The 27,956-nt window shown below is 41.6% G+C and overlaps 1 protein-coding gene and 1 long non-coding RNA gene across 2 annotated transcripts in view; one reads left to right on the plus strand and one right to left on the minus strand.

Moving 5' to 3' along the window:
* Window positions 1-298: 298 nt before the first annotated feature.
* The window catches only part of LOC309542768, a 39,891-nt gene continuing 12,233 nt past the window's right edge, over window positions 299-27,956 (plus strand). Inside the window, exon 1 of the long non-coding RNA XR_014224412.1 lies at window positions 299-521. This is a non-coding gene — a long non-coding RNA (uncharacterized lncRNA). The remainder of the gene's footprint in view (window positions 522-27,956) is intronic.
* AQR (aquarius intron-binding spliceosomal factor) overlaps window positions 8,984-27,956 on the minus strand; it is a 57,021-nt gene continuing 38,048 nt past the window's right edge. Inside the window, exons 24-35 of the mRNA XM_082239317.1 lie at window positions 27,137-27,246; window positions 25,420-25,555; window positions 24,339-24,548; window positions 22,952-23,089; window positions 21,992-22,063; window positions 18,051-18,238; window positions 16,760-16,931; window positions 16,109-16,279; window positions 14,171-14,256; window positions 13,324-13,498; window positions 12,541-12,654; window positions 8,984-9,454 (exon numbers count right to left, since the gene is read on the minus strand). Of these exons, the coding sequence (XP_082095443.1) occupies window positions 9,188-9,454; window positions 12,541-12,654; window positions 13,324-13,498; window positions 14,171-14,256; window positions 16,109-16,279; window positions 16,760-16,931; window positions 18,051-18,238; window positions 21,992-22,063; window positions 22,952-23,089; window positions 24,339-24,548; window positions 25,420-25,555; window positions 27,137-27,246 (1,839 nt within the window). The 3' untranslated portion in view covers window positions 8,984-9,187. The remainder of the gene's footprint in view (window positions 9,455-12,540; window positions 12,655-13,323; window positions 13,499-14,170; window positions 14,257-16,108; window positions 16,280-16,759; window positions 16,932-18,050; window positions 18,239-21,991; window positions 22,064-22,951; window positions 23,090-24,338; window positions 24,549-25,419; window positions 25,556-27,136; window positions 27,247-27,956) is intronic.

A 27,956-nucleotide genomic window follows, 5' to 3' on the forward strand; every position in this document is an offset into this window, starting at 1 on the left:
TCTGTTTGAAAAATTGCCGTTTAACATTCACTGTCCCCCTCTTTGAACAGCCCTCAGCAGCTGAAAGTTAAAAACTGCTTTACTCTATGCTTATTTGCAGCATCTTTCCAGGAAGTTGTTAAACTGCCAGAGGTCACCTACACTGGGAAGAAAGTCAAGAGAGAGTCCAACCATACCGACAACAGATTTGTCAGCAGTCAGGGCAAGCTCAAACTTGCAGCTTCACTATCCTTCTATTACAGAATAGCATAAGAAGGTTGCAGAACTGCACATTTCAGTCAGAAAATGCACTCACACCTTGGCAGTAACATTCCAGTTTAGTGTTTTAAACCTGCTCTCATTCTACCACAGAGAAGCTGGAATGAAAAGGTACTGTAGAATGATATTCTAATGCTCTCTTTAAAGATCCTAGAACGCAGCTTGTGTTTGTCAGCATGGCTGAGTTCCAGGAAGGTTTTGCTGCAATGTCATTGACAAAGTCTTGACTCCAGAAGTTCTTTATAAAGGCATGCAAGTGAAAGGTAGGGAAATATTTTCCAAAGCACTCCTAAAAAGGATTGTGTGAATAGAGAATAGAATAGAAAGGCAATTTGCACCCTCACATCTGGCAGTGTGTTCATATATCCTCAATTTGTGCCTCAGTAGGGACCCCAAATTAAGAATCCATTTCTTCTAATTAACTCTTTTACCACACCTGTTTTTTATGAGATGCTTCCACCAAATTCAGTCTCAGAAATTTACAGACTCAGGTCCGCCACTCGTTACATATCCTATGTCAGGTGCATATTGGGAATGGCAAAGACCAAGACTTTGAACATAAGAAGTGCCTGACTCCGTTTTGCTCCTGGATGAAATAATATCTCCTAAATCTAAACTGGGAGGGTGAGTTTGTGTAAAGCAGCTCCAGAATATAAACAGAGTTCAAAGCAAAATACAATTAATAAGAAAATTTCCCCAGATTATCACACCCACTAGAATTCCCAGGTGCTCCTTATTCTAGTGAGCACGTCACAATTCATTTGAATATCAAAGGGGTTCCAAATTCCAAATCTCATAATACTTTAACCATAATATGTAGACATGGCAATGATAATGTCCAGTTTTAAATGTGGGTGGCTTGTCTACATCTTCTGTGCTTCCTGTGGAGGCATATACTATCTGTCACCCCATACTATCTGAATTAGGAAGAAGATGAGGTGCTAGTGCCTGGGGCTAGAAATGGACTGGCTGTGTGTTTCAAGTTCCTAAGTCTGTTATGTGATGAGGCAGCCTGTTTTGTATGGAGCTGCACTTAACAGGAAAGACCCCATGAAAGTAGAGTGCCTACTTTCCAGCTATGACTGGTTCACCACTTTGTTGCCTCCTGTTCAGAACTGTCTTGGACACTTACCCCATGCTTTGTTAACCCCTAGATTAGACTATTTAGAGCTGCAGAATATAGAAGCCAAGATAATGTCTGATATTGAGGGAGGACCCCAAGGGCCACAAAAATTGATAGTATATCGCTTTAAGAAAATGCTATATTGATTTATGAAAAAGCTATGAAACTGTTAAGAATGCTAAAGCTTTGAAACTGCTGAGAATGCAAAAGGCCTTTCCCATGGGAAGAGAAGAAGCTAACATTTTTATCACAGAACACATGCAGCTAAACGCACAGGTTTAGAAAGCACAATCAGCTCTGTGTAACACAATGTATTCCTGTATGAAGGCCATAACAGACACGGTGGGAATCAAAGCCTAGGCAGCAGAAATGGCCAGTGCTTATTGTGCAAGCATACTAACCTGAAATGTATCCAACAATTAGGATGGGGTAATGTGAAATACTTCTATGATTGGATGAAATTAAAGGGCTTTGTGTAGAAACTTATAAATAACCCCCCTAGACCGCTAGCTGGGGGATTACAGTTCTTGCGGAATGATCTGACTGTAACCTATTGCTTCCTAAGTAATAAAATATTCGCTGGACTCTATCTTCTCCCAGCTCCTGAGTCTCGTTGGCCAAAGACTTAGGAGTTTTTATAGGGTTTGACCTCTTGCTACAATATGACTGCAAGTACTCTTACTGCACTTATTCTGAAATTTCTACCCAAATTGTTAGTGTATAAAGCCCTAAGTGTCTTTAATATCTGGAGGAGTGCTGCTACTTTCCATAGGCATCAGTTCATGTACAGTGGTACCTCGGGTTACATACACTTCAGGTTACATACGCTTCAGGTTACAGACTCTGCTAACCCAGAAATAGTGCTTCAGGTTAAGAACTTTGCTTCAGGATGAGAACAGAAATCGTGCTCCGGCGGTGCAGCGGCAGCAGGAGGCCCCATTAGCTAAAGTGGTGCTTCAGGTTAAGAACAGTTTCAGGTTAAGAACGGACCTCCAGAACGAATTAAGTACTTAGCCAGAGGTACCACTGTACTGAGATCTGCAGATGATGCCTTACTGTTAGCACTATCACCTTCAGAGGTCCGGGGAATGGTGGCTTTTGACAGGGCCATCTCTTCTGTGGCTCCAAAACTGTGCAACTCCATCCCCAGAGAGGTGCACCAACCACAACACTTTACATCTTCCATTAGCTACTTAAGTTGCACCTGTTTACCCTGGCCTTTGGAAGTGAAGCAAGAATGTTGTAGTTGTCCTCCCAGTAAATGTATTATTAGCTGTATGTGTGTTATGCTTTTATCATTTTTTAGGTTTTTGATGATTCATTATTTTGTGATTGTATTTTAGTTTATCTAACCCATACTAGTACCTGAGAGCGAAGGGTGGGTAAGAAATAGCGGAAATTGAATAAATACACAAATAAATAAAATACATGTAGAAACAGGAAATTCAATAGATGCTCCCTCGGCCTATAGAGCGAGATGAGCGCCAAAGTCATCCGCGACTGGACCTAACGGTCAGGAGTACCTTTACCTTTAAACTCTTAAAAGAAGCTATATGCCTTATCAGATTCTAAGTGATGGATTAAATGAAGATTTGCAGCTTTACATCTCAATAAGACTTTACTACAGTTCTGTATTCACAAAATGCTTAAAAACTGGTATATTAGTGGACTACAAGTTATGCTAAATGTGTAATTTGGTAATATGTGATTTATTTACTTTTGGAAACTTCTTAGCCACCTTTCAAAGCACAAAAAATTCCAAAGCGGTGTAAAAATATGAAATAATGTCATTTTAAGGTACTAAAATAGAAAGATCTGTATAACCATTTGATCTCAAGCCAGCAATCGCATTATAAAATACAAAACCCTAATTCACAGCCATTAAAAACAACATACATTAACAGAACCATTAACTCCTAATTAAAAGCAAATTGCAATAACTGTTTTTTAGGACCAACCTGAAAGGAAACAGGCAGGAAGCCAATTGTACCAAAGAGGAGGCATGAGGGAGGCAATTACAAAAATGCAAAGGAACAGGGGGTGGATCTTGACGGTGTCATTGGTTAGCTATTTGAAGGGAGAACGAAATTGAATTTCTCATTCTCTTAGAAGCGAATGGATTCAATGGGTCATCTAAAAGCATGCTGGCTGGGCCTGATGTCATGCCAACCTCATCATCTCCCTCCCCGATAAATAGCCTGTTGCGCCATTGGAACAACATACAGGTGTTAAGGTAACAACTGGATATATTCCAAACTGTGTGTGCAAGAGGCTTCAGCATCAACTCCAGCAAAAATGCCACCTTCTTTAAAACATGTAGGCATACACAATGGGGGTGGGGAGATAAGCACATTTGCATGCCCCTAGGAAGCCACCCACTGTTCCTCGGGTTTTCTTACTAATAAGTCTACATCAGCAAACTTACTCGGTTCATCTAAAAAATTATAGTAACATTCTTTTATAGTAAGGCTGGGAGAGAGATGAGTCAGAAGGAGCAGCTGTTGTCAACGCCTCCTTTTATTGCATAGTTTAGGCTGACAGGATGCCAGTGGGTGAATGTTGTATGAGTAGGGAGTAATTTAGGACAAATGGCTCACCAATGAAATTTGACCTGCATTTATAATTGAGACAAGATGAAGGCATAGTATACACATTACTAAAAATATTAAAAGGTAAGGTGGAAATACAACAGGGAAGACCAGAATCTCCCCCAAATTAATCTGTTTAGGTCCATTAGTATCTATAACTGAATGAATATAGTTCAGTGAGTAGTTATCAAGGATGAATATTATAGTTAGGAGTCCCACAAAAAAAAAAAAAGATAGCAACAGCAGAGATTATTGTCAACCTGGCTGCACTTTTTCAGGTTATAATGCAACATGGCAGCAGTTAAAAGGGCAAGTTCTCCCACTGTGACAATTTGACTTCTCTTTAAAGGGTCACAGGAGAGTGAACAGTCATTAAACCATTTTTACAATCCCTTGATTTTCAGCCATCTGTAAGTTACACAGGCTGCAACAGGACCAAAAGACGAAGGCTGCTGCTCTAGCTGAAGGTTGTGTGGAATTCGGTTAAGCTTTCTGCCATTAGAATGAGGAAAACTATGGGGGGAATTAAAGACAGAGACATACATCATATTGAGAGGAATTAATTTTGGCAAAACATGGCTAACAGGCAAAACAATTACCATCTATCCCATGCATGCATAGCACTTAACAGATTTTTCCCCATGCAAATTCAATTATTAGTCATGCTAATGCCTACCTGCTAATTACATTCCCAGATAAAAACTGCTTGTGACACTCTAAAAATACCCATTAAGAATACCTCTCCGGTGCTAATATGTGGTGCACATAAGGATGCATACCCATCTATCTACTTTATATTTTAGAAAATGGTCTGTCTGCCTTCTGTGTGTGTGGACCCCGCTCAAGATAGCATTGCCAAACTCAGCATGAGGGTTTGTGAGGTTGGGGCAGCAGCCTTCATCAATGTTTGGACACTAGCCACCATTTTGTATCAAGAAGGCGATCTAAAAAAATCATTTTGGTGTGACTTTGCCCATTTTGGGGCATAGGTTTGGTCACCTCTCCAGATATCATTGTCAAACTCAGCATGAGGGTTCCTGAGGTCGGGGTGGCAGACTTTGTCACCAATTGGAAGTCAGGTGCCAGTTTGAATCAAGATGGTGGACCGAAGTGTGACTTTGGTGTGACTTCACCTAGGTTTTGGAGTGAAGAGTCCAAACTCAAAAATTACACCATCCATTTAAAAATCACAAAACTTTATTGGTGTCTACAAATTCCCAGACAGCACCGGGCACTCTCCACTGGTATTATATATGCCATATATGTGAAAAGAACACACACCATTGATGTTCTATCTTGAAAAGGGACAGTGGAGAAGTTATTCTTCCCCAGCCTTGGGTCCTCTACATGTTGGACTACAACTTCCAGAATCCTTGACCATTGCCCATGCTGGCTGGGATGATGGAGGCTGTTGTTCACATATTTTTATTATTAAAATAGATAAGTAAAATATATAGCATGATAGTCAACATTAGGCCTACTCAGAGTAGGCCCATTAAAGTTAATGAACACGACTAACTTAGGTTCATTAATTTCAGCAGGTCTCTTCTGAGTAGGAGCTAGTTAAATACAACCCGCAATACCCAAGCATGTTCAGAACTGGAGTAAAGGGAGCTCAAAAAGTCAATTACATACGTCAGCACTGTTTTTTTTAAAAAAAAAAATTATTAAAAATTTTCTTGTTTTACAGAAGTGTAATGTCTCTCATATTTTTTCCGTTTCATTTGTTGAGACATTAGGGGGAGGGAAAAAAAAGAAGGGGTGGAGGGAGGGAAGATGGGTGGGGGTGGGGTCGGGTGGCGATGTTTCTATTTTGCTTAATGTATGTAGGGTTTGGTGTCAGCGTTGCTCGTGCTGTTCACTTGTGTTCCTTTGGTTGTGAGAGAGGTTGGGGTTGGCCTTGGGTGTGGTTGTTTGTTTGTGATTGGCTGTGGTGATCTTTGTTTTCGTGTGTGAGTGGGGTGGGTGGGTGTTTTGGATCAGGTTAGCCATATTGATTTGTATGCTGTTGATGGATTATTGTCATTGTCTTGTTGGGCTGTGTATGTGATAAAGGGGAGCCATACCGGGGTAAAGGCATCTTCTTCTGTTTGTCCCCGTGTCAGTTTCAGTTTATTGGTTAATTTTTCTAGTTGGGCTGTTTCCCATACTATTTGGTACTATTGGTCCATTCTTACTCCTGACAAGTCTCTCCAGTGTCTGGTTATGGTGTTTCTGGCTGCTGAAAGTAGGTGGGTTATCACTATTGTGGACTAGGAGAACATCTAGCATTGTGCTGAGAAGTGCATGTTTAAAGGAAGCTTTTCAAGGGATCCAGCAGGGTGCATCACCTCCACGAGGCACAGCCTCAGGGTAGCATTTCTTAAACAGCAGCCATTCACTTACATAGAAGAAAGTAAAGCAGCAGTAAAAGGGACCCCTCTGGGGTGAAAACTACATTTGCTTCTTATCCACCAAGAAGCAAGGATGTGGCCATCTGCACACTGCATAGCTGTCAATGTTCCCCTTTTTTTAAGGGAAATTCCCTTATTCCGAATAGGATTGTGCACTCTCTTTGGCTCTCTTCCTTGTTCACAATGGAAACTTGGCAAAAAAGAAAATATAACCAATGTAGTGCACCAGTCCTCGGGTAGATTTACTTTATTTAAAATTTCTTAACCTCTTATGCCAACAAGGCAACTTTAGTTAGGATATCTGTTGCTGTTAACACTTCACTTTAAGAAAGTCCCTTTTAAACAGAGTTTGCCCTCCCACCAGAACACTCTTAGAAATGCTAAAAAGGAACACTCCCTCCTCACAGTCCATTCCTTTCCCTGTACAGTAATTAGTAAACATTCCATGTCCCCAGACTATCAATCTAAAAATAGCTCTCCTGACAACAGAGATGTCAAATTTAAGCAGCAGGATGCTGAAGCGCCTTGCGACACATAACAGGACTGCTCCAACGCGGCTGCTTGGTAATTCAGGAATTTATAGCTGATAAATGGGCCCTGTCACATTTATCTCCAGTAAAGATTGACGTGCCAAGACTTTTATTATCAGTTTCCCACCTGGATGGTGCATAGTTCCCCGTAATCTGAATACCATGGTTGATAGAACATCGATGACCGGGCCAGTTTTCAATTTTAGGATCCATCTTTGGATATTCTATATAGCAGATGATGTACCTATAAAACACTTAATAAAATTTCCTGTTTCCAAGCGGTGCCTTTGGGCACTTTTCCCATATCCCTCACAAGATATGCCCACTTTACCAGCTTGACAAATGCCAGTGCAGGCACCTTCACACAGCTCAGTCCAAGAGCTGGCCCCCACACTTTAAGAGGTACCCATTGCCAAAGGAATCTGCAAAATATCACCAGTTGCTTATTGCACTCATTTGGGCCATGTACTCTTGCTATTGAGACTCTTATCCCGGCACCAGGTTAAAGTATGAGCAAAAATATCTCAAGTTGCTTCATTAAATACATACAAACTACCAGCAGCTGTTCCTGCCAGTGTTGGGATTTATTAAAAAACAAAAACAAAAACAGCAGAAATAAGTTGTTAGATACTAGAATATTTTTAGAAAATAGGTTAGAAAGCAGACGATCCTTAGCTGAGCTGGTCACATGTTGCCTGAAGGCCTTGTACCATTCATCCCTGATTAAACATATGAATGTTAGTTTATGAAACTGTATCACAGTGTCTCTAAGCTGTGCACCATTAGGTCTCTCTCAGTGACAGGTTAAAAAGCTGCAGTTTATTTTTGTGCATGGTGGAACCTATGGAACCACATATTTCCAAAGTAATTTTATTTTCTTCTGGCAAGGCAATTCAAGAATGTAAATGAATAAGTGTCTAAATTAGCAAGTGTAGATTCTGTGCAATTTACAATGCAAGGAAGACTGAGAACAAATTGATTCTCATTAGCTGAAGATATCTCTATCCTATATCTGACGCTGTGAGGAAAAAAAATATTATGCTTATTTTTGTATGCGGATAAACTGCACCACCAGAGGCAAGGCTAATGGAATATATCTAATATAGCTTGAAGATTGAATGCTATTTTAATGATCTATATATTTTTGTAAAGCAATCCTATTGGCAACTTTACAAGCAAATATACAACATTGGCAGCAAAGAACGTGAAATTCGGATGATAGTTAACTTTGAAACATACTGCTTGTCCAGAGGATTTATAGATGTAAAATGATCTGCCAAGATGATTTCTCTCAGTTGTAAATTTGGAAATTTAAAGAAGGGTGCTCAATCGAAAATGATTCTAGAACACCTACTCTGGTAGAATTTTACTGATCTATTTAACATTTTGCCTGTGAAATCAAAATCAAAGGCATATTTGCTTTTTTTCAAATTTATTCTACCGTTACTCCCACTAGCTACAAACCAAAGCGTTGCAAGACACCCTGTTGTGAATAGAGTCATGAACCTCACAAGGCAAATGTAATTATTAGATTTTGGAAAAAAAATTGGGTCTAGTTTTCTTTTGATGTAGCAGAACTATCACCAGCTATCTAGAAAATCCAATAAAAAACTGCAAATAGTGTTTGTTTTTTTTAATAGCGCTGCGTCAATAAAGCATATAACTGTGAGCTTATGGCTGGCAAGATGCTGGACTGGCTGGGCCAAGAGCCTTACCCAACAGGGTTTATGTTCTTATAACGTCATCCCTCCCTCTAGCTAAAGTAACAATTAATATGTCTTAAATTATAACCAGATCATGTGATAAAACTTCCTGGGGTGTACCACTTCAGATGAAAATACTGTACAGGACATGACTGCAAGCTTTTCCAAATAAAAGACTCCATTGCTAGCAGAAAAATGGGGCAACCCTGAGCTAAGTTGTACAATCTCTGCTGTTCTTTTCCAAAGCATCAAATCAGGATAAGGACCAAATATTGTGGTCTATGCTCACCCCAGCGATCTACATTGTATTTGATTAAAGAAAATACTTGACTGGAAATCTCTCCAAATTGAACTTTATAGTATCAAAAAAGGGGAGTTACACAAAGGATTGATAAAAAAACCCACTTTACTAAATACACAATACAAGTAAAAAAAAACCCTCATTTGCTAATGATATGTTAGTCATAAATGATACTTAAAAGTATCATTAATATTTACTCTTGGTTAACAGTTGCTTGTTTTACCGACTAACATGTTTTGTGGATATACATATGATTAGTCATCTCTATGTGTCTGCTTGAAAAAGAAAAGTTCATTTCTCTGTGCCTTCTTCAGTTTCACTGTCTTCACTATCACTGTCTCTTCCAGGATGCTCAGGCATTTTCCGATGTTCCTCCTCTATTTCCTCTGCTACCTTTTGTTTCTCATTAAAAACTTTCTCTTCTGCTATTTCCATTGGTGTGGGTTTGACTTCAGTTTCTGTTTCCATTTCAAGATCTTTGCTCTGAACTTCTTCACTTTCCTGAGATTGAAGTGTTTCGATTTCTTCAACAAGTGTTGGAGGAGGCAGCAAGTTTTGCTAGTAAGAAAAATAAACAATTCATTATGAAAATGCCTGCTTTTTGTTTTATGAACAGACCCATATTTGAATGCAATTCAGGACAACCAAGGCATCCTAAATCGGAAGACTTCAATACAATTCAATAATGTGAATACAGGTGTTGCTGCTCAAGAATTCCATGTGTACTGCTTGCTGACTGTAATTACAATTAATCTACTTAATAGCTTACTGTCATTGGTTATAAGATATGTAATAAAATATTCTTTGATGTGAGATTCTACAAGTGAGAGATGCAATTTTAAAAAGGCTAGCTACAAATGAGGTGATTCACAGAAGTCTTATAAAGGAATCTGATTATTAAAAGAATATTTAAGAATTATTGGAGAACAGATGATGTCCCTGCAGTCTGGAGGTAGGAAAATGTCCCCATCTTTAAAAAAAAAGGGGGGACACCTAGGTAACTACTGACTGGTCCTAGAATGGATAATTAAATGGTTGGTTTGTGAGCACTTAGAAAGAAAGGATGCTGTGATTACGAAGACTCAGCATGGGTCTAGGAAGAAGTAACAAGTCGGGTGCTGCAGGGTTCTGCCCTGGGCCTATTGCTGTTCAGCATTTTAATAAATGACTTTGATGAAGAAATCATCGGATTTTCAGATGACACCAAACTGGGATGGGTAGCTAATGCCGCAGTAGACAGAATCGGGATTCAATATTAGTTTAACAGATTTGAGAACTGGGTCAAAACTAACAAAATGAATTTCAATAGGGACAAATGTAACATTCTACACTTTGGCAGGAAGAACCAGCTGCACAGGATCCATGGGTCTTAGTAGATCACAAGCTTAACATGTCAATAGTGTGATGCAGCAGCAAAAAAACAAGTGGATGTTATTCTAGGCTATATCCAACAGATGTATAGTGTCTTGATTGAGTAATACTCCTGCTCTATTTTGCCTTGGTCAAACCATGCCTACAGTACTGTGTTACTGGGTACTACAGTGAAGAAAGATATTGACAAGCTGGAACCTGTGCAGAGGAGGGCGACCAATATTATAAACAGTCTGGAAATCAAATCTTATAAGGGAATTGGGTATGTTTAGCCAGGTAAAAAGGAGACTGAGAGGTGATATGACAGCCACGTTCAAATATCTTAAGGGCTGTCACATGGAGGAGGGAGCATGCTTGTTTTCTCGTGCTCCAGAGGGTAGGTCCTGAACCAATGGCTGCAATTTACAAGAAAGGAGAGTCTGGCTAAACATTAGGAATAGCTTTCTGACAGTAAGAGCTGTTCGACAGTGGAATGGACTCCCTTGGGAAACCTCCTTACTTGGAGATTTTTTAGCAGAGTTTGGGTGGCCATCTGTCATGGATGCTTTAGTTGCGATTCCAACATTGCAGGGTGTGGACTACTAGATGACACTTGGAGTACCTTCCAACTCTACAAATCAATGACTCTATGTGGGGGGTGAGAATGGTGTAAAGAATTGTGTTATTTTATTTTACTTATAGTACTTTTGTGAAGAGAATGCATGGCCTGAGAGTTTACATTATCTCCCATTGAGTTAGACTTCCTCCCTGAATTGTGCTTTTGCAGCAGGAATCCCACCACTGTGAGACTCCAGAGATGTTACCCCCCCCCTTCCATCAGTACACTGACTGGGGGAAAGTCCTGGAGTTCACAGTTCCTGCTGCCTCCTTTCATTGTATGTAGGAAGTTGTATGCTAGCTCTGGAGTTGGCACAACTAATTTCTTCTCATAGTAGTCAAAAGAAAAATGGTGCCACAATGAAACAGCATGGCAGTAGATGTGGCACTCATTCTGTAGGCTGATCGCCAGGGTCTTATCCCCTGACCCAGGTATAAATTTGAGTTAGAATTGCTCTGGCCAACTAAGAACAGACATATCCAGTAGAATTCTAGTATTAAAACACTGTTATTGTTGTTTGTTTGGATTGTCGTATATGTGTTGCATGTATTTATGAAATAACAATGGAACTTTTTTAAATAAAAAAATCCATTTCCAACTCTGGAAAGATAGCAGAGAACCCCACCCACCTTCCTCCACATCTCTTCCACTATTCCATTTCGTTGTTCCAATGAGCTCTTTCACACTAGCATTTCCGCACACTATTAAACTGAAATTGCATCTGCTATTAACTCATGTTTCTGACAGCCATGTCATGGAGAGGAGAGATTTCAAAAACGACACTCAAACTTTGAAATTACTATATCTGGATCTCTTAATATGTGGCCAAAATGCTATTTTGGGGAGACTAATTATAGGGATTAAGGAAAGCTGAATCTCTCAAATAAGGGATTCCTTTGTCCCTGGAAAAATATATATTTCATGCTGCCGGATACAAAATGAGGCTCCTTCTGCGATGCAGCTGGTATCCATGCATGACAACGGTTATTCGATTCTTTTTGTAAGTATGGACTAATGTGATGGTAAAAATAACATCTCAGTAGTGCTACAGAGAATACATACCAGAGCATTTGCTGCAAGTCTGCATGAGTTATGGACTTACAAGGTTATCCAGTCATTGCACTATAGCCTGTAAGTGTTCGAACATAAACTGAGCATGCAGACTGTTCTTCAGAGAATGTAGCCAGTGCAACTCCTGTTCATATCAACAAGCCTGTTCTAGCAGAACAGTAGAGCCAATATGCAAAAGGTGTTTTTCATGTCACAGAATGATCAAGGGCATCAAGTGTTTATTTTTCTCCCAAGAGAATATTTTAAGACCGCCCCCTACCTCAGAAAACTATCCAGATTTATATCAACATAATCAGCCAGACTTCCAAATGAATGGGTTTTTTTGTTTTGCTAAACACAAGGACATCAAGGCCGTGGTAAGGCCTTATCATCCTGTTTTATAAAAATAGGTTTGAAATTGTTATGCTTCATGAAGACTCAAATTAATGCTGAAGGTATGAAACCAATCATATGGCAGATTTCAGAAACACTGCTTTTGCAAGTTCAAAGGAAGAGGTCAGACGTTTACTAACTTACATGTTATAAAAAATTCGTTAAGAGTGCTTTCACTCAAAGCAGTCCCAATTTTAAAAAGTACATTTTCTCAACTTTCAGTAATATTTACCTGTCTGTGCTGGCGTGTATTCTGTATCATGTGCATATACATGTTGTACACAAAGTTGGCCATCTGAGGCATATTCTTTATAACATGGACTTGGTGAGATGGGTGTTCTCCATTCTAGAGGAGGGGAAAAAGTACTATTGAGATATTTAAAGCAAAAAAAATGAACATAAGAGCACTTTTGTAGTAAGATAAAATATTCAAAATCCAACCAATGAAAGCTATGCCTTAGGAAGGAAAAGGCGAAGCTCCCTTATACTGAGGGAGACCACTGGTCCACCTAACTCAAGTTTGTTTACACTGATCCCTATGAGTTTAGGCAACAGGCATTCCTAGCCCCACCTTACTTAAAAATATATATACCACTTAACTGTAAGAAAACCTCTAAGCAGTTCACAAAAATATAAAACAAACTATTAAAACTCTTGAAGAAGTTAAGAACAGGTATTCAAACACATTCAAAAGATGAAAAAAGATGACGATAGCTGAACAATGAAACGTGGTCTGCATGCAAAGCACATGCTCTACCACTGAGCTATACTCCTTTGGTAGCATGCAACCCCCTGTGCTGTTCAGACAACCAGACTTCCACTTGTGCAATGAAAATTCATCTTTTTCTCCTCCCCCTCCCGCCACCGGTGCATGCTCAAAAATTGCTCCAAAGGATTGGAGATTTTGTGGGAGCAGAAGGAGGGGAAGTCTTGTTGTGCGAGTGCAACTCTGCTTGGATACAACCCACTGTTTCAATCGGACTGTATTTACGTAATTCAAGACAGCTCTCCATACCTGCCGGGCTGCTGGAAAATACTCCGTAGGGATTATATGCAGTTGAAGAGGGCGAGCAGTGAGCTGGCTGAAAGCTGGAGTCAGCTCAAAACAGTTCTGGAAGAGTGATACTCGGGCAAAAATATAAAGCCCAAGTCTTGCTCTTGACATAGCAACCACCAAACGCCGAACATCCCTTCAAGAAATAAGAATGAAATTGACACACTGTTAGAATCAACTACAATTGCTACAAACTTTGCAGAGCTCCCTGAATGCTGAGAATTAAAGCTAGGATCTCCTGCATGCATGGCTTGTGCTCTACTCCTGAGGTCATGGGGATAATATTTTAAGCACCATTAGGTTGCAGTTTGATGTGACATAGGGAAATCTGCAAAACATTTTATTTCCTCTTCAACTGTTAAAGGTACTTAATGGTCTGCCTCCCCACCACTGCACACTTTCTCCTACGAAGCTCTGGAGATGCCATTGATGACAATGACCTCACCTTTTAGATACAATATCAACAACTCCAATTATTATTTGTGGATCCCTATGCATATTCACATACCACAGGAATGATAATTTACCGTTATGGGGATTATCGTAATCCACATCTCACTAAGGCATAGGTTGATCAGTCATCCTTGCAAGAGTTAATTCCAGTTGAGGTTTAGCACCAATGATACCCAATTAAATTTATCACAAGATGGAGTGCTTATTAACGAAACTCACAAATGTAGCGGATGCAGTTTGGAGGATTCTACATGCAGGAAAATACATTCTGAATAATGAATGGGTGAGAGATCTTTATGACTACTACACGACACTACTTGGACTCTGCCCTTTGCAAAAATACGTTATTACTTACCTCAAGTGGCCAACCGCTTTAGTTCGCACAAGTGAAAGGATGATATAATCATTTTGCTGACCTTGAAACCGGTCCACAGTTGTCACCTAGCAGAAACATGGAGAGTGTTAATTCACTGGCATTCCAAAGAACATTTGGAAAATTAACTATGAAGTACAGCTTCATAGGCTAGTGAAAGCAAGCTGGCCTTTTGGTGCTAAGCTGAAAGGCTTCTTTCTGAGAAGATGGTGGAAATTTACTCCATTGCAAACAGGAACGGGGCAACGGGGAAAACACCCGTCTTCGTAATGGAAACTCCCAGACATAATCGGAGAAATCCTGATGACTGTGCATGCACAAACACAGCTTCTGAGTTAGGGATGGAGGAAAATTTTGTTCGTCTGCATTTTTAAGCAAACTGACCTGACTTATACCTCCCAGAGTAAGATACAAATTAGAATACAGTGGTGCCCCGCAAGACGAATGCCTCGCAAGACGGAAAACTCGCTAGACGAAAGAGTTTTCCGTTTTGGAGGTGCTTCACAAAACGAATTTCCTATGGGCTTGCTTCGCAAGACGACAATGTCTTGCGAGTTCCTGCTGGTTTTTTCCCCTTCCCCCCCTTTTTCTAAGCCGCTAAGCCGCTTATCAGCTGATCCGATCAGCAGATAAGCCGCTAAAAGCCGCTAATAGCGCTAATCCGTCAATGGGCTTGCTTCGCAAGACGAAAAAACCGCTAGACGAAGAGAATCACAGAGCGGATTCTTTTCGTCTTGTGAGGCACCACTGTATAATTATTTCTCACTTTTCTGAATTTTTCCAAAATGTCTATTTTGGGATAGATTCCTCAAGAAATGTGTACACTGGGACAAAACACATATTTAAGTATGCACTTCAATACAAATCTTGTTTATTTATTTTAAAAATCCACATATTAATGAGGAAATGGGATGTAAAAGATTTATGAATAAACAAATGTGCATGTCTGGGAATCAAGGAGGCTGTGGTCCCTGCGGATTCTCGAACCCCAACATATTACCAGAAAGCATGTGCAGAGGGAGGTCCACAGCATCCTACAGTCTCTCAATGGCCTTCCTGGGGATCAAAGGGTTGCCTGAGAACACTGTCACCATTGTTAGATCCAATGTTTCCAAAACTACGCCTGATAAACTGGAGCTTTTAGTTGGTGACATATGCAGTACCTGGTACTGTTTTATTCCTGGAATATATGCACCGAAGGCCATTTATGCAATAAAAATGATGAAATATGCACTAAAACCAGAGATGTGTGCCTTAACTACACTGTTTTCGGAATACAAGGAAAATGCATACTTCGCTTATTTAAAATTTAATGTTTTCATCAAAAAACATCTGTGCAAAATTTAAGAGGCGCCATATATCATGTTCTTGCATAGTAATGTGATTCCTGAAATGTAGCTACTAATGGTTACAGTTTTCCTAATCTTAATTGATGTTGCTTATAAATACCGCTATGGGGCAAGCCTTGGCAAAAGCCTATGCAATGTAATTAGCCATTATAACATCTTGTGCTCTATTTCCGGGCTTATTTTTGCTTTTGAACAAGTCTTGAATAATTAAAATATTCTCCTTCAAGATACAAAGCTATGCCTTTTGTGAACTAATGACTCAAAAATCCATTTGCATATAAATCTGACATCTAATTATAATTTGCTAGATTATCTCCTGCAATTCACCAGCTAGGATCTCTGTGCCTAATTTGCTTTTTGGGCTCAACATTAGACAGGAAAAACAACAAATGACATAGTGGCACATAGTGACATAGGCAGCAATCAGCTCAACCAGTGAACAAACTTAAAATCCTACTAGTAGGCTTGTTTATAAATATTTGAAAGGAAGGAAGGAAGGAAGGAAGGAAGGAAGGAAGGAAGGAAGGAAGGAAGGAAGGAAGATGCAAGTGAATAGTATCTGGAACATTACCTTGTTTGGTCTTCCAATCAACGGGTTATTCCCACAACGCTGATTAATAATATCCCGAATGAGGTGTTTTTGGCCATTATAGGTTGTCAAGATGCTTATCTTCTCTGCAGGGTATCCTAGCAGGCACATGTACATGAACAATGCAACAACATATTCTGCCTCACCAAGATTCTGCAAAGGAGAGGAACTTGTTTTATGCACTTGGTCAGATAATATTCATGCAGCTAGGATAGAGCAAAACCACCACCTGGGAGAACATGACTCCTGCCTATTAAAGACATTTCCTTGCTATGACTTCCTGAGAGCAAAAAAATGAAATTTAAATGCTATTGGCATCTGTACAGCGGCATTTTTTTAAGACGCTATGGTAGTATACAGATGTATATGCACACATATTTACATATACCTCTCAGAAAGGAACATTCCCACTTCCAGCCAAGTGGCACAAACTGCAACTGGTCTCCATCACCCGCAACCCATAAGATATATTTTTTCTGTACAATGGGGTGGTAGTGATGGAGGGAAGATTTGTATTGCTCAGTGCTTGCAATTTAACTTAATATTACAAAACTAAAACTTGCATTCTGTTTTCATCGTAAGTACACACCCTGATGTGAGTACCAAAACTATTATGAATTGTTTCCCTCTTACCTGATAAAAGTAAGGATTGGGTTCAGATTCTCCTACGCCATGGAAATCTTCTACATTTATGAGCTGGAAGTCATACAGGAAACCAGCATTTGCTGTTCTGAATTCTGGCAAGAGCTGCACATGTGGCAAGTTACCCAGGTTCTTGTAACGCCAGTTGTAGAGATTGCATAAGCTTTATGGGAAATAGAGTTGAAGACAATTATTGTCAATTTGTCAACATGAGTGAATATATTCCTTTACTATTTCTCCATGTCACCTTTAAAATTAAATCTCATGCATGAAAAGCAAATACATCATTACAAAACATGTTTACTGGACCACAGTGAGGAGCAAGGAAGGAGAACAATTCTGCAAAATGAGAATCACAATAAAAGGAGAACACATTTAGAACAACCAGACTCCTGTAAGGTCTGAAATATTTAAATTGCTATAGGTAATCACCTACACTTGGAATTGTACCAATAAGCAGAATGAGATGCAACACAGATGTCAAAGCACTTAAAGGGGTTTGCAATGAAACAGCTGAAACAAAGGAGGAGACCTTCCTTTAAGCAGCATCTTGCCTGCTTGTGCTTTGAAGTCCCGACTTTGGGATTTCAAAGCACCAAATCCCTGAATTTCATTTGTGACACCATGGGATTGATAGGTGGGTGACCCTGCCCAATGGTCAAAATCTGGCCCCTGTGCGAGTGCAAGGATTTATGCTTGCTCAACAGAACTTTCACTCTATCCTCCCCCATACCCCCCCCCAATTCTGTTCTGGGGGGTTCACACGACCCTCCAAACCAGAAGGTTTCAGGATGAGGAGAGAATGCTCCATTGCACAAGCATGAATCTTTGCAATAATGGGTTGAGTGCACTGGGTACTGATACAAAATTCCTTTCAATGTTTCAGGGGTCTTTAAAGAACAGAACTGATAGTCATTATTCACCCAGAAACAATGTTTACTTCAGGTTGATACCACTGCGTATCACCTGAGTGAGTCACTGAGCACAATTCACAGCATGCTCCTCCTCCATCATTATAGCCTAGAGAAGTAATGCATGATCTGAAAAGGCTTATTTGCCTTCTTCAGTTCATTCAATAACCTTAGCATTACAATCTGAACACTGTAAAAGGTGGAGTGGCTACTGTTATGAAACTGACAAGAGAGAAAAGTCCATCGCTACGAAAAACTTGTTATAGTAATCATTAGGCATACATAGCCTTCAAGACAGGCTTCAATATCTGTATGGATAGTTTTCCTTCATACAAGACCTCCTATAATTTTTATTTTTCCTGTTGCCTTACCTTGCTCTTGCTCTTCCTTGAGCGTCCAAGTCCACAGTTGGCACTCCCACACGGACAAAGCGCGTAAAAAGAGACTGCTCCATGTTTGAATATTTTTGAAAAGCCATGTTTTTAATGACTGGTGGCAACTGATGATGGTCCCCAATCATAATCCACCGCTTCAGTCGACTGAATCCATCCTGGGGATTCTATCGAAAACAAGCAAGATTCTAGGGTTGAAATGCTAGAACTATTAGGGACCACTATTTTTGAGCTCTACATTTACTGTACTGTGGTAAACATTACTTTCAAAGCTAGAAAAATGTATAGCTTCATCTTTATTCTGTATTCATAAATGAAGAGGTGCAAAAAAACACCTGTTAGGAAGAATAGATTCTTCTGTACTACAACACTTGTCACTTGCAGTCTTTTCTTCTATGGCCACTGTGTGTTAAGAAGCAAGTAATGTGGTCTTCTTGCAAATCATTCCTACATAAGGCAAATTCTTGACATAAATCTTATTTAAATCCAGATGAGCCCAGCTACATTGTTAGGTTCCTGATATTGTTCCTTATTCGTAAGGCTTTCCAACGTTCAGAACAAAGGTATCAATTGGAATGTTTCTTTTTTCACGCATGGTAAAAAAAATTAATGTTATTAACCAATACAATCTTAAGGACAAATAGTAAAACAAATTTGTCCTTGTTTCTATTTGACTTGTTTCTATTCTGTAAATGGAGGTTGGTTTGAGGCTTGGGATTGCTACCGTAGTGGGGCGAGGGAGGTATGGCGGTGGGGGCAGATGTCATAGGCGAAGGGGATCGAGATATGGATATGCTCGTACCCCTTCCAATCTGCGCCCCATCCCGAGGGACGAAGGTAGGGTGAGCAAGGATTACTCACCTCCGTCACTGGTGTTGTGCAATGCCAGGTCTATAGGCAAAAAAACCGCCACCCTGCGAGACTTCTTCACCTCGCAGGGGGTTGACCTGGCTTGTGTGACGGAGACTTGGGTGCGCGAAGGGGAAACTGTTACCTTACGAGAGATGGCGCCCCCAGGTTTCTCCGTCCTCCACCAGTCGCGGACTGTGGGCCGGGGGGGAGGGGTGGCATTATTAATCCGAGAAGACTGTTCTTTCAGGGCTCTGCCATCGCCATCGATCCCCGGCATTGAATGTGTTGGCCTAGTGTGGGGCTCCGAGGTGAGCTTGGCTGTCTGGCTGGTGTACCGGCCACCTAGCGCACCAGCAGCCACCCTGTCAGGCCTGTTGGAGGCGGTGGCCGGCTGGGCCTTGGAGTTCCCCAACCTATTGGTACTGGGGGACTTCAACATCCATGCTGATGCCACTCCCTCCTCACAGGCTCTGGACCTGGTGTCTTCCATGGCGACACTAGGGCTCTCCCAGTTTGTTTCGGGCCCCACACATCAAGCAGGCCACACGCTGGATTTGATCTTTGGCGCCGGTATAGATGTGATCATGTCTCCCTCGATTAAGGTGCCATGGTCTGATCACTACGCTCTGAAAGCCAGGATTGACTTTCCACCCCCACCCTGCTTAGGTGGCGAGCCGATTTGGGCTCGCCCGCAGAGGCTGATGGACCCTGATAGATTCCGTCAAGCCTTGCGGGACCTTGCTCCCCCTGGCGACTCATTGACTGAGCTTGTTGAGGGCTGGAATACCCAGCTCCTGGCAGCCATCGATGAGATCGCACCTAAGCGCCCTCTGCGACCCCGCAGAAACCGGGCTCCTTGGTTTACCGAGGAGCTTCGGAAAATGAAGCGGGACCTCAGACGGCTAGAGCGAGTATGGCGGGGTGCCCGTGACGGAGCCTCAAGAACATCTTATAGGGTTTTTATGAAAACCTATGAGATGGCAGTGAAGGCCGCTAAGAAATCTTACTTCTCGGCCTCCATTGCATCCGCTAGCTCTCGCCCGGCGCAATTATTTAGTATAATCCGGTCATTAACGTCCCTTGAAGGACAGCCAAATTTAAATAACAATCTGACACACAGCTGTGAGGCATTTGCGAGCTTTTTTGTGGAGAAGGTCCTGTTGCTCCGCCATGACCTCCTTGCCAATTTGGATACAATAAAGGAACTGGAGGCCCCTCGACTGTCCTCGGGTCCAGTATTGGACCACTTTGACCGGATATCTCCAGCCGATGTGGACAGATTCCTCCAAGCTGGAAAGCCCACCACCTGTCCTCTTGACCCGTGCCCGTCATGGCTGATTAGAGCGTGTCCAGACGAGGTGCGGGCCCCCCTGGGGGATATCATCAATTTGTCCCTTGGCACCGGGATATTCCCAGGGGAACTGAAGGAGGCGGTGGTGCGTCCGCTCTTAAAGAAAACATCGTTAGATCCCTTAGATCTATCCAATTACCGCCCGGTCTCGAATCTTCCATTCCTGGGTAAGGTGATTGAGAGAGCGGTTGCTGAACAGCTTGGTAGGTTTCTGGATGAAACATCTGCTTTGGATCCATTCCAGTCCGGCTTCCGTGCTGGTCATGGGACCGAGACAGCTCTGGTCGCCCTAACAGATGATCTCCGCAGGCAGCTGGATCGAGGCGGGTCGGGGCTGCTGATTCTTCTAGATCTGTCAGCAGCCTTTGACATGGTCGATCACGAACTCCTGGACCACCACCTTGCCGACGTGGGGATCCAGGGCACAGTCCTTCAATGGCTGCGCTCGTTTCTCTCTGATCGGGGACAGAGGGTGGCGCTTGGGGGGGAATTGACATCGCGTCACTCCTTGGTGTGTGGAGTGCCTCAGGGTGCGATTCTCTCCCCGATGCTTTTTAACATCTTTATGCGCCCCCTCGCCCAGCTTGTCCGGAGTTTTGGGCTGGGTTGCCATCAGTATGCTGATGACACCCAACTCTATCTGTTGATGGATGGCCATCCTAACTCGGCCCCAGACACACTGACCAGATGTCTGGAAGCTGTGGCTGGATGGTTACGTGGGAGCCGGTTGAAGTTAAATCCTTCGAAGACAGAGGTCCTCTGGCTGGGGCGGGACGATATGGGATTGAGGGGGCAACTCCCATCTCTTGCGGGGGTGCAATTAGTGCCAGCACCGTCCGTTAAGAGTTTGGGTGTAATCTTCGATACCTCCCTTTCTATGGAGGCACAGATTACAGCTATAACAAAGGCGGCATTTTTCCATCTCCGCCAAGCTAAGCAGTTGGCCCCTTATCTCTCTCGCCCTGACCTAGCCACTGTGATCCATGCGACGGTCACCTCCAGACTGGATTATTGTAACTCGCTCTATGTGGGGCTGCCCTTGAGACTGACCCAGAAACTCCAGCGGGTGCAGAATGCCGCAGCGAGACTCCTTACGGGGTCTTCGCTGCGGGATCACATTCATCCGGTGCTATACCAGCTGCACTGGCTCCCGGTGGAGTACAGGATCAGGTTTAAGGTGCTGGTTTTAACCTTTAAAGCCCTATACGGCCTAGGACCCTCGTACCTACGGGACCGCCTCTCCTGGTATGCCCCACAGAGAAACCTACGGTCTACAAATAATAACACCCTCAAGGTCCCAGGCCTCAGAGAGGTTAGGCTGGCCTCAACTCGAGCCAGGGCCTTCTCGGCTGCAGCTCCAACCTGGTGGAATGCTCTGTCACAAGAGACTAGGGCCCTGCGGGATCTGACATCTTTCCGCAGGGCCTGCAAGACAGAGTTGTTCCGCCAAGCTTTTGGTCAGGGCGCAGCCTGACTCCCTCCTCTGGCAACCTGCACAGAATTTTGTTTAATCGGTTGCCATTAATTTGATTTTAACTAATTTTTATAATGAAATATTTTTAGAATGTGTTATTATTTGATTGTTATTTGATTGTTGTTAGCCGCCCTGAGCCCGGCTCGGCTGGGGAGGGCGGGATATAAATAAAATTTATTATTATTATTAAAATAATTACATTGAAATAATGGTCATAAACTGAAGTGCTGCAAGTGTTCTTACCTGTAAGAGGAGTGGTATAAAAGTTTCAATCTCCAGTATCTGAGCAGCCTCTTCCATTAAAATGTTGTCATACTAGGAGGTTAAAGAGAAATATGTTAAGTTTTTGTTTTAATGCAGGAATGATTAGTTCATATCGGAAGCCATTTGCTTACTGGTGTGCACACAGCATCTGATAATTTATTAAATAATATAGTATGTGCATAATGTATTTTGCTTATAGTAAAACTTGTATAATTTGAGTAGTGGTTTCTCATTTTTTTGCTTGCATAACAGAGCTACTTGAAATATATGAACATGTCTAGTCAGGATATAGTGAAGCTACACCAAACTCAAACCTGACAGGATGTTGAATGCATCCAACATTTGAATACATTTTCTATGTCTTTGACACGTATGTTCTTGGCTTGGTATGCCTGTAATTAGACTTCACAATGTGTGTGGTACCTGCTAACAGATCCTGAAAGCAATTAGGTAGGGAAGAGGAGCAGGCTCATAAATTGGCGACTATTAGAAGGTATCTTGGCACAAGAGAACATTTCAGAGTTGGGCTGCTCTGGTAAGTTTCCCTCCAGGATGGTGAAGGTGTGAGACATCCGGGAGATCTGGGTGGCTTCTGGGTCTACGACCAGCTCTTTACCTATCCATATGGTGTAGTACAGAGCTTCATGGCTGAGGCTTGAGCCATGGTACCCAAGGGACAAAAGAGGCTGGACAGGCAAACCGGTTCCACACTCCATATCAGGTAGAATAGTACTGATCTTCTGCTACAGTGTTCCTATGTGTATGACATAGCTAAGTAACTAAATAAAGCTGTGGCCAATTGAATCCAGCATCCATCCTTTTTGCCAATTTGCAACACATTCCTTCTCCTACCTGTTGCCTTTATAACCCTCTTAACAGCAGCAGATGACACACAATTAATACAAGGAAGCCTTAACATTTTGTCCACAGTGGCGTTACCTTGAAACCCAACTCAACCAAGTCATGGCGTTTCAAAGCAGCATGCGTGCAGGTCATGGCAATGATCTTTGCTTCCTTCACAAGCAGGTATTTGGATCTGTCCAGTCCACTGCGAAGCAGTTCAAACGCTCGGAATTCCTACAGAAAATAGGCGACAGCCACACTTCTGTGAAACAATGCAGAATACTCACGCTTACAATAAAACTGTGTGACTTTCAACTTGCCACCAAAGAAAACAGTTGCAAAATTCAGGGGTCTGTGGGTGCTCTGAAGCGCAGATGGAACTCACACACACATATTTTCCCATTCATTTGAATGTCAGAAACAGATGTTTGGGCATAAAGTTCTTCCTGACTTTCAAATCAATCGCAGGGTTCCACAGTTGGGCATAGACAACCAATCTGTCTTCCTGTATATTTGTCTTTATGCAGAATTTCAAAATTGGCACATTTGGGAAAATTAGGAGAATCCCTAATCAACAATGATCTATTGATCCCTGATCAACAGAAAAACACCTCTAAGCACAAGGACAAGCAGATCAATTTTCTCTCCCCTCCCTCCCAGGTTTTATTATTAATTTTGAGATACATTAAAAACAAGTATCATAATCACAATACCACCATGACAGGCTTTTTGAATGCCCATGAAAACAATAACATAAGACAAAATACGCAAACATGCAGGATGTTCCAGTAACATTTCATCATAAATGGATTTAAATATTGCTTGATATATGCTTTCTAACCTGCATCTTACAAAAGGATCTTAGAAAAGTTATAGCTTCTTATTAAGCTCTGCCTACTTTGTATATATGTTTCTAATTTCATTCATTTAACTGAATAGCATAATCATTTAATGAAAAAAGATATTTGCTTTTAGAAGCAAGCATCCCACCAATTGTTGATTCTATTTTTGCATATGGTTTTTAGTATTTCCAAGATTACTGTTTTAGGCTCCATCTTCCCTTTGTTCAACCCTATTCTTCAAATAGTCTTTATTTTTTAGGACAATCTCATCAAAGTAAAAAAATATCTACTTTGCTACTGCTATATCTCCAATGACTTACATTTTTAAAAATAAATATTTCTAATCATTTCAGGTGTTAAAACACTCCTGATAGGATACTTTACAGTAATAGAATTTAACACACACAAATGCAGCTGGATCTTTTCTACAACCGTTTCTCTTCAAAAAATTGCAACCCCAAGAAAGTTTCCAAGTTTACATTATTTACTGTTTGACAAGTTTCAGTTTACAGGACCTTATGAAAATTCAGTATACATAGTGTGTATAGTATGTGAAGTGCTACTCATTTCATTATCAGAACTTTCTTTCCCTCTCTATAACAGAAAAAGGAATGCCACAGTTAACTTCTTAGAAACCTTACCTCGAGCTGAGTGAATATCTTTTTAATATGCCTAAAACATCCTTCGGCAATTTCCATATCTTCATTGTAAGACCTGCCTTTAAAAATTGGCTGAGGGGCATTTGCAAAATACTGATGGAAAGGAAAGAAGCTGCAGATATCAGCAACATCTGAAGGTTTGCTACCTTTAACTTTCACTTTGCTCATATATTCTTCCCAACGAGACATTACCTGGAAAAAAGTGATCACATTAACATTGCTATTTTGCAATCTCGTATTTACTATGGCCAGAATCCGAAGCGTTTTGCACAGAACACTAGGAGAGCATTAGGCCTTTTTCTCCATGCTCTACTGGATCATCTAAAGCAGGCATGGCCAAACTTGGCCCTCCAAATGTTTTGGAACTACAACTCCCATCTTCCATAGCTAACAGGACCAGTGGTCAGGGATGATGGGAATTGTAGTCCCAAAACATCTGGAGGACCGAGTTTGGCCATGCCTGCTCTAAAGTCTCCCCTTTCTAGCGTGGGACTCAAGACATCCAAGGAGATGTAGCTGGAAGACAGAAACAAGCAAATCCATTATGGACATGTGAAAGTACCTTTCACTTGTGCATCCCTGGACCCAAGTCTATGAACACAAGATCAACATTTTAAATTACCATTGTAAGTCCATATTGTAACATATCTACAAATACACTGAAATAACTTTTTTCTTTAGGAAATATGAAACATCTCACCGAGATCCCCTGCAAATAATAAAGAGTATTTTCTTTTCTTTTAGAATGTTTCTCTCAACATTCAAGGTGGGTTACTGCTTATATAATATATAATCAAGGCAGAGAGGGTACGCCAGTTCAGACTCCTTGCCAAAAGTCACACAAAGCAAGAACATTGGCCTTTCTAATTATGACTCATCACACACAGGGTGGAAACAATAGGAACAAAAAGAAGTAACAGCATAATTATAGCTTCAGTTGCCATTTGCATTTGAGAGTGAAACAACGGGTTCTTCAGTCCAAGTTCTGAGAACTTCATCCCAATTCCCCATCTAAGTTCCTTAGAATGCTATGTTCACGCCTAATCTTTATTTAATTTCTTACTTGATATAAGAAGAAGTGGCCAGCTGTTTCACAAGTATAGGAAACATCACCAGGGACCCCCAAACTCTCCTGTAATCGGCCAACTTCCCGCAGAAGCTCCAATCTCCGTGCTAGAACATAGTTTACTCTTCCATACCTGCAAATCAGATTAATACAGTGAAGAATGAGGTACATGGTTGATTCAGTTTTGCTGACTACCAATTTGATTCTGGACTGTGAAAAAAGCTGCATGGATGCAAACACACAAAGAACCATGTGATTAGTGTTAAGCACCTGAGGAAGATTTGAACTTTTGTTTCACAAACAACCACCTTCCAAAGTGAATGGCAAGTCACTTCTGAACAAGGGAGTTCCTTCATAGTTTTCAAAGTTGCATTGCAGTTTAAGAACACAAGAAGAGCCAAAGGCCCATCAAGTCAGCATCTTGTTCTCATAGTGGCCAACCAGATGCCAATGGGGAGCCCACAATGGGACATGAATCACAGAACTATAGGACTGGAAGGTACCATGGGGGTCATCTTAAAAAGCAGAGACATCACCTTGCCAACAAAGGTCCGTATAGTTAAAGCTATGGTTTTCCCAGTAGTGATGTATGGAAGTGACAGCTGGACCATAAAGAAGGCTGATCGCCGAAGAATTGATGCTTTTGAATTATGGTGCTGGAGGAGACTCTTGAGAGTCCCATGGACTGCAAGAAGATCAAACCTCTCCATTCTGAAGGAAATCAGCCCTGAGCGCTCACTGGAAGGACAGATCGTGAAGCTGAGGCTCCAATACTTTGGCCACCTCATGAGAAGAGAAGACTCCCTGGAAAAGACCCTGATGTTGGGAAAGATGGAGGGCACAAGGAGAAGGGGACGACAGAGGACGAGATGGTTGGACAGTGTTCTCGAAGCTACAAACTTGAGTTTGACCAAACTGCGGGAGGCAGTGGAAGACAGGAGTGCCTGGCGTGCTCTGGTCCATGGGGTCAGGAAGAGTCGGACACGACTACACGACTAAACAATGAGGGTCATCTAATCCAACCCCCTGCAATGCAGGAATCTTTCTGCCTAACATGGGGCTCAGACTCACGACTCTGAGATTAAGAGTCTCGTGCTCTTCCAACAGAGCTACCCCAGCTACTTGAGTACAACAGCATACTCCTGGCTTGTTGTGATCACCAACAACTGGTATTATAGAAGCACACTGCCTCTGATGCTGGAAGCAATATAGCTATTGTGACTGGTAGCCACTAAAATTCCAACATAAATTTGTCTAATCTTTTAAAGCTATGCAAGTCAATTACCACCACTCATTCTTGGGATAGTAAATTCTGCAGTTTAACTAAGCATTGGGTGAAACAGTTTCTTCTTTCATTTCAATCTCCCACCACTCAGCTTCACTGGATGACCCTGGGTTCTATTATTGTAAAGTCGGGCGAGCAGGGATTAAATCCCTTTTGTGAAATGGTTTTGTATTTGGTTTTTTAACAATTATTCACAGCAACTTCCCTTATATATTCAAGGGAAACAATCTATAGGAGTCCCTCTGCTTCCATTACTCCTGGAGCTTTTGGACAGGTTGCAGGACTCAGAAATAAAGTACCCTTCAGCTGTTCAGAGAAATCAAGCCACCCAACAGAAAACCACCCCCATAAAAACAAACAATTATCAGGTCTTCTCTACCCTTCTTCCTTATTTTACATGGTTCTGCTTCTTATGAGCTATCAGCTCACCTGCTGAAATCTTTCTCTGTCTCCAGTGCTTCCTCCCCATGACCAAGGCGCAGGAGGTGGCGCTCATCAATGTCGAGAGCCATGATTTTCTCAAACAGCTGGTTCAAGGCCTGGAGAGTGACAAGAGCAACAGGAAAGTAGATTTTAGTAATCCAGATGCTATTACGGGGAAACCCTGGATGTTAGAAAAACCATTCCTATTTTGGTAGAAATTGAAACGAAACAAATATGAAGAAGCTATTTGCACTTGGGAACCCTAAGGAAAGCTTGCTGTTTGATTCCAAAGGACCCAACCCCTCTTTCAATCCAACCTGGGCCAAGCATATACCTATGTACAGTCATACCTCGGGTTACGAACGCTGCGGGTTATGGACTGCGCCAAACCTGGAAGTACCGGAACGGGTTACTTCTGGGTGTTGGCGTTCGCGCGTGTGCAGAAGCGCAAAATGATGTCACGTGCATGCACAGACGCGGCGCTTCAGGTTACGAACGCTGCGGGTTGTGAACGTGCCTCCCATATGGATCACGTTCGCAACCGGAGGTATGACTGTATTAAGATTTAAACCTGCTGATAAAAACCCTTCTAGAAAAGAGCAATGTTCCTATCTAGTCCAATGCCTATTGACATTAGACCAGTACCCTCACTATATTGTTTTTAGACACCTGCTGTTTTATTTATTTATTTCAGCAAGCCTACTCAGATACATAATTTAGCTATTTATTTTATCTGTGATTTATTTATTATTATGTATCATATAAAACGATAGTTAAGCCACTTAGCAGAGTTCACACATAATGCCAAAACCCTGCTAAGTGGCTT

This window comes from Podarcis vaucheri (genome assembly GCF_965113315.1).
Source record: "Podarcis vaucheri genome assembly, chromosome: 1".
Classification (NCBI taxonomy): domain Eukaryota; kingdom Metazoa; phylum Chordata; class Lepidosauria; order Squamata; family Lacertidae; genus Podarcis; species Podarcis vaucheri.